The sequence below is a fragment of the Suricata suricatta genome, chromosome 17 (assembly GCF_006229205.1).
Source record: "Suricata suricatta isolate VVHF042 chromosome 17, meerkat_22Aug2017_6uvM2_HiC, whole genome shotgun sequence".
In the NCBI taxonomy this organism is placed as follows: domain Eukaryota; kingdom Metazoa; phylum Chordata; class Mammalia; order Carnivora; family Herpestidae; genus Suricata; species Suricata suricatta.
This window is the reverse complement of record NC_043716.1, coordinates 9,139,806-9,145,154: the sequence shown is the minus strand read 5'-3', so window position 1 is coordinate 9,145,154 and position 5,349 is coordinate 9,139,806. Positions and strand designations below refer to the sequence as shown.

At 59.2% G+C, this 5,349-nt stretch overlaps 1 protein-coding gene across 1 annotated transcript in view; it reads left to right on the top strand.

Moving 5' to 3' along the window:
• Positions 1-6: 6 nt before the first annotated feature.
• Positions 7-5,349, top strand: part of ADORA2B (adenosine A2b receptor) — a 27,587-nt gene continuing 22,244 nt past the window's right edge. Inside the window, exon 1 of the mRNA XM_029928100.1 lies at positions 7-379. Within this exon, the coding sequence (XP_029783960.1) occupies positions 45-379 (335 nt within the window). The 5' untranslated portion in view covers positions 7-44. The remainder of the gene's footprint in view (positions 380-5,349) is intronic.

Here is a 5,349-nt window from a genome sequence, read left to right as displayed (position 1 = left end):
TAGCGCGGCCCGGGAGGCGACGCCGGGGCCGGGTCGGCCCGGCCATGCCGCTGGAGACGCAGGACGCGCTGTACGTGGCGCTGGAGCTGGCCATCGCCGCGCTGTCGGTGACGGGCAATGTGCTGGTGTGCGCCGCGGTGGGCACGTCTAGCGCGCTGCAGACGCCCACCAACTACTTCCTGGTGTCTCTAGCGGCGGCCGACGTGGCTGTGGGACTGTTCGCCATCCCCTTTGCCATCACCATCAGCCTGGGCTTCTGCACCGACTTCCACAGCTGCCTCTTCCTCGCCTGCTTCGTGCTCGTGCTCACGCAGAGCTCCATCTTCAGCCTCTTGGCCGTGGCGGTCGACAGGTACCTGGCCGTCCGCGTCCCGCTCAGGTGAGGCGCGCGGCGTCCCTGTCCCCGGGGCCCGGTAAAAGTCCCACAGAGGACCGCCCGCTCCAGGCCCAGGATGCTGGCCGAGTGGGCGCTGAGAGCTTGGGTTCCCAGCCTGGAGGACGCGGCTGTCCCCGACCCACGTGCGCCGGGCCGCCCAGACCCTCTGGGTACCCGAGGCAGGACCCTGGAGGCCTCTTCTCCTCCGGACGCGCACGTGTTTTTAGGTGGATCTCCGTAGGGACAGCCCTAGGAGTCCTGGGGAGTGACTCGCCGCAACCAACGAGTGGCGGAAACTCCGAGGAAAGCGCCACCCCAGCGGGCGGGTGGGGGCACAGGCGCAAGAGCTTTGGTGATCCTATCTCCCCTGTGGCGAAGATGTTTCCTCTCACCCGTCACCCGCTGCCGACCCAGGAGGTGGGGGGCCCAAACTGTTTCCTTCCACCCCTGACCCGCAGCCAGGCCCGGGTCCAGAGCAGCGGGCAGACGCGACCCTGTGAGTGCAGGAGGTGGGGGAGGCTGGGGAGCCCCAGGGCAGCTTTGAACACTGGGGCTTCTCATTCTCAGAATGCACACGACTCAAGACCCAGCTTCAGAATGTACCTGCTACAAAATGAGAGGTGGGGGTGCTGTTGGCGGAGGACCCAATCAACTCTAGGGAACATTAGGAGCATCTGTGCCCGCATGCTGAATGGGGACTCAAATCACCTGCTTACACTTGAAAAGTCCAGCGTGCTGCCCCGTCTGCCTTAGAGCTGCAAGCCCATTGTGTAATCTTGTTTGCTCTCCACTGCCCTGTCCCAGCAGGACGGGGAAGTGCCACCTGGATTTCAGAAAACTGGAGAACTTGAGGGTGGACTCTTTCACCCAGTGAGAAATATAGGATTCAGGGGATGGAGCCAGCCCCAGTTGTAGCTGATAATCAGGTTCAAAGTTGAGCATTTGAGGAGCACCTGGGTGGCTCAGTGGTTAAGCATCTGACTTCCGCTCAGGTCATGCTCTCACGGTCTGAGCCCACATTGGGTTCTGTGCTGACAGCTCAGAGCCTGGAGCCTGCTTCCGATTCTGTGTCTCCGTTTCAGTCTGCCCCTCCTCTGCTCATGCTCTGTCTCTCTGTCTCTCACAAAGAAACAGATGTTAAAAAAATTTTTTTTAAATAAAAAACAAAGTTGAGCACCTGAGAGCAAGAGTATCAGGGAGCCTCGGGGCTTTATTGAAATTATTTTCCCGTCTTCTGTGCCTGGGCCCCTTTGGCATTGCTGAGTAAGGTGAGCTTGGGCTCTTTTTGGGTTTGGAGCTGAGAAGGGAAACTGAGTCACAGGAGTAGGAGGGAAAGGAAGGAATGTATTGAGGCAGTTGGTATTACACTTTTATCCCTCTGTTCCTGCAGTGATTCCAGAGGGTAGGTACCTGCGTCACGTGGATGAGGGCATGGTGACTCTGGGAGGTGACGGTCTTGCTCAGGATGGTGCATCCAGAATGAGTGTCGGAGCCAGGACTTGAACTCAGAGTTGCCACCATATTCCCACTGTGCCCTCAGGCTGCCTTGCAGGGTTGTATGTGGTGTCGGCGTTAGGGATGTGGGCAGAAGGCAGAGTGCTGTTTCCGGAAGTAGATCCCGACTGCAGCAGATTGGTGGTCGGAAGGGATAGGTGTTTGAAGGAATCGACCAGGAGAATGCTCCTAGAAGCGTGTTTAGCAGGCAGACATGGTGAGCCTGTCTGTTGGGGGTTGTGTCCTGGGTCCCTGATTGTGAGCCTGGGAACAGGAACCTCCTGCTTGGCTGGGCCGGGAGCCCGATCTGCGTGTCTGGGCCTTTCCGAGCCCTGCTGCCCTTGGCATCTGACCAGGGGGCCTCATGCATCCCATCGGGTGTGAAAGAGCCCAGGGCTTTCCAGGCTTGGGGCAGCATTGTATAGTCTCTTAGGGGCCACCCTTCTGCCTCTTGGTCTTCATTTTGGTTACTGATGGCCCTTTGGACTGCTTGCATCGAGCAGGCGGCCACAAGCCCCCAGCTCACCGGGAGGTACGGTGCCCCATGGAGCAGGAAGTTCCATAAGAGTTTAAATCTGTTAGTTCTTCTCCTGGTGTTGGGTGGGGTCTTGAAAATAAAATGGGTGTGGGTGTGTTAAGGGGAAAGAAATGTGAATCACAAGCCCCTAACTTCTCTTTTGCATTTGCCAAGGGAGGGAGGGGGAGATAACGAAAGAAGGATGGGAAGAAGGTCAGTGGAGAGTCACCACGGGGCGCATGCATGCCCGCCCACGGGAGTTCAGCAGCCCCAACTCCCTGCCCCTGGGAGGCCCTGGAAGGGGCCCTGTCCCTGGCACCAACCCCCACCCTTGAGGGTTGGGGAGGGTGCAGGTTCTCAGGGCTCCTGAACCCTCCTGGGGGCTGGTGCCAGGGCAGGCCTTCCTGGAGAAGCTGTCAGCACCTCCTGCTTCTGGGGAGTGTGGCCCCCGTGAGCAGCCCCTGCTGGGCCCTCCTGGGTCCTCAGATCTCTGGGGTGGGGTATGGCAGGGGAACTCCAGTTATCAGTATCTTTAACTGGGGACCCGGCAGGGCCAAGGAGTTCCACCCAAGTTCACGGATGGGGGGAGCTCCAATGGCATCTGTGCCCCAAGGCTCTGAGTGCGAGGCTAGAGCGGTCAGCTGTAAGCACAGCGCAGGGCACAGAGACCGCAGGTCCCCCCTCACCCTCCCCACCTGATTGCCAAGGCCTTCTGTAAGGTTGGGGGGATCACAGTGCAGAGGGAAAGGGGAGCCCCAAGGTGATGCTAGGCACAGAAATGACAACTTTGGCCGAAGCTGCTGAAAAGGAGTGTCTGCTCATACTAGTCACTGTCCCCGGCCTTCAGAGTGAGGGGTGTGCACAAACGGAAGAAAGTCCGCCTCCTCTAGTTCAGGTCCACACTGGCAGAGGGTCCACCCGCACTGGTGCAGGGGTGGAGGGCAGCGGGGCAGCACAGCAGCAGAGCTGGGTGTGGAGGCTCCCTAGCTGCCGGAGGTGGGGGTGTGCCTGCGGGGGAGGGGGGAGGAGGTGGGAGCCTGTGGGGGCAGGGTGAAGGGGGGAGGAGAGGGAGGTGGGAGCCTTCAAGGATGGGGATGGGGGGAGAGGCCATGTGTGCCCATAGCTGCTCCCACCCCCTCACTTCACCCTCAGGCCACTTCATCTCGAAGGAGCACTTCCTCCCCCCTAATCTAATCCTGTTCCCCTTCGTGCCACACCCCTAGCTGAGCTGTGTGGCAGGGGTGACTGTGTGACTCACCTCTGTCCGGGGGCTTGCCCTGCCCTGCTCCTGGACTCAGTTTCCAGTGGCGTTGAGTCTCCAGAGGCCGAAAGCCAGCTGTTTCCCCAGTCTCCTGGGAAGTGTTTCATTGGCTGGATCGTTCATCTGAGTGGAACAGGGTGTGTCTGTCTGTCCGTTCATGGACCCTGACCCTGTCACCCTCCCTGTTCCCTTTGCTACATGGAGGCTTTAAAGTTCTGGGTGCCGACAGGGCCGGTCTGTGAGTGAGGTGGGTACTGACATCTTATCGAGATGCCTTGGGTGACATGTGTCCTCACCAGTCTCCCTTCTCTGGCTGAATGGTAGGGTAGGGGTTGGCAGGGGGTTTGGAGTGTTTTTACACCCTTTTTTTTTTGTTTTCGTTTTTTGAGGCTTCTTTTGAGAGAGCCAGCCAGCTGGAGAGGGGCAGAGAACAAGAGCGAGCGAGCGCACGCCCGAGCGTCTCAGGCAGGCTCTGTGCTGTCCCAGGGGGTGGGGTGGGGGGGCCCACACTCACAATCCATGAGCTGAAATCAAGAGTTGGATGCTTAACCGACTGAGCCACCTAGATGCCCCTTTCAACATTGAGCTACAAACCCCAGATGATAAAATTCACCTTTAGGGCTGTTTTGAAGTAAAGCTAGGGAAGATTTTTCAGGTTCGGGTCGCATCCCTCCAGCCTTCCCAAGGACACAGTCCTTCGCCTTTCACACCAGTGTCCTCTTTCTCTTCCAGACCATTCCCACTGTAGTGGAATGCATGGTGCCACCCTCCCTCCCCCCCGCCCCCGGCCTCCCACCGCAGACGATGTCCATGTTCTAATCCCCAGAAGCTGTGAATATCACCTTTTGTAGGAAGGGAATGAATGTCCCCTGACACGGATCTTGGGAGGGAGAGTTTATCCTGGATTAGCTATCTGTGGCCCCCAGATGCAGTCACCTCCTTTAAACTAGACACGCAGAGAGGAAGGGGGAGGCCGCGTGAAGATGGAGGCAGAGATGGATGCGGGGACAGGAGAGGACAGCCACCAAGGGCTGGGAGAAGCCTGGGGTGGACGGTGCCCTAGGGCCTTGGGCGGGGAGCCTGGCCCTGCGTCCTTGATGTCCGGCCTCCAGCCCCTAGAGCTGTGAGGGGTACATCTTCTGCCTCCCCTGTGTTGCCTCCCCACGGTGCCCCCACTATGGTTGAACCTAAAGGTCACTTCTGGGCCCCATCGCACATGTGTTCTCAGTAGCTCCGGGCTGCCCCCTTGGGATCCCCGTAGAGCCCCCTCCACCTCATTTGCTCCTGTTCCCCTGGATCCATTCTCCAGAATCCTGCCAGAGAGGAGGGTTTGAGCCTTAAATTGGATTGCATCGGTCCCCTGCTTACCCTGGGCCTCAGGACCCTGCACCATCCGGCCTCTGCCCACTGCCTTGCGCTCCTCCCTGCCTCGATCCCTCAGCCCCACCATCCTGGGCTCTTTCCCAGTCCAGCTTTGCACTGCCCCTCCCCCCTCCCCTCTTTCCACCCCCCTCACCTCCCCCATCTGCCGGCCCCTGCACTTATCTGTCATGAACTCTCCCTAAAGTCTCCCTAAAATACGTCTTTACTTGGTCATGAGTTATGGTCCCTTTCTGCCCAGCATGGGGTAGCACCCACATTTTGGGTGACCGCGTGAGTGGGTGAAGAGCGTGTGTTGGGGGAAGCTGGGACAGTGGGTGA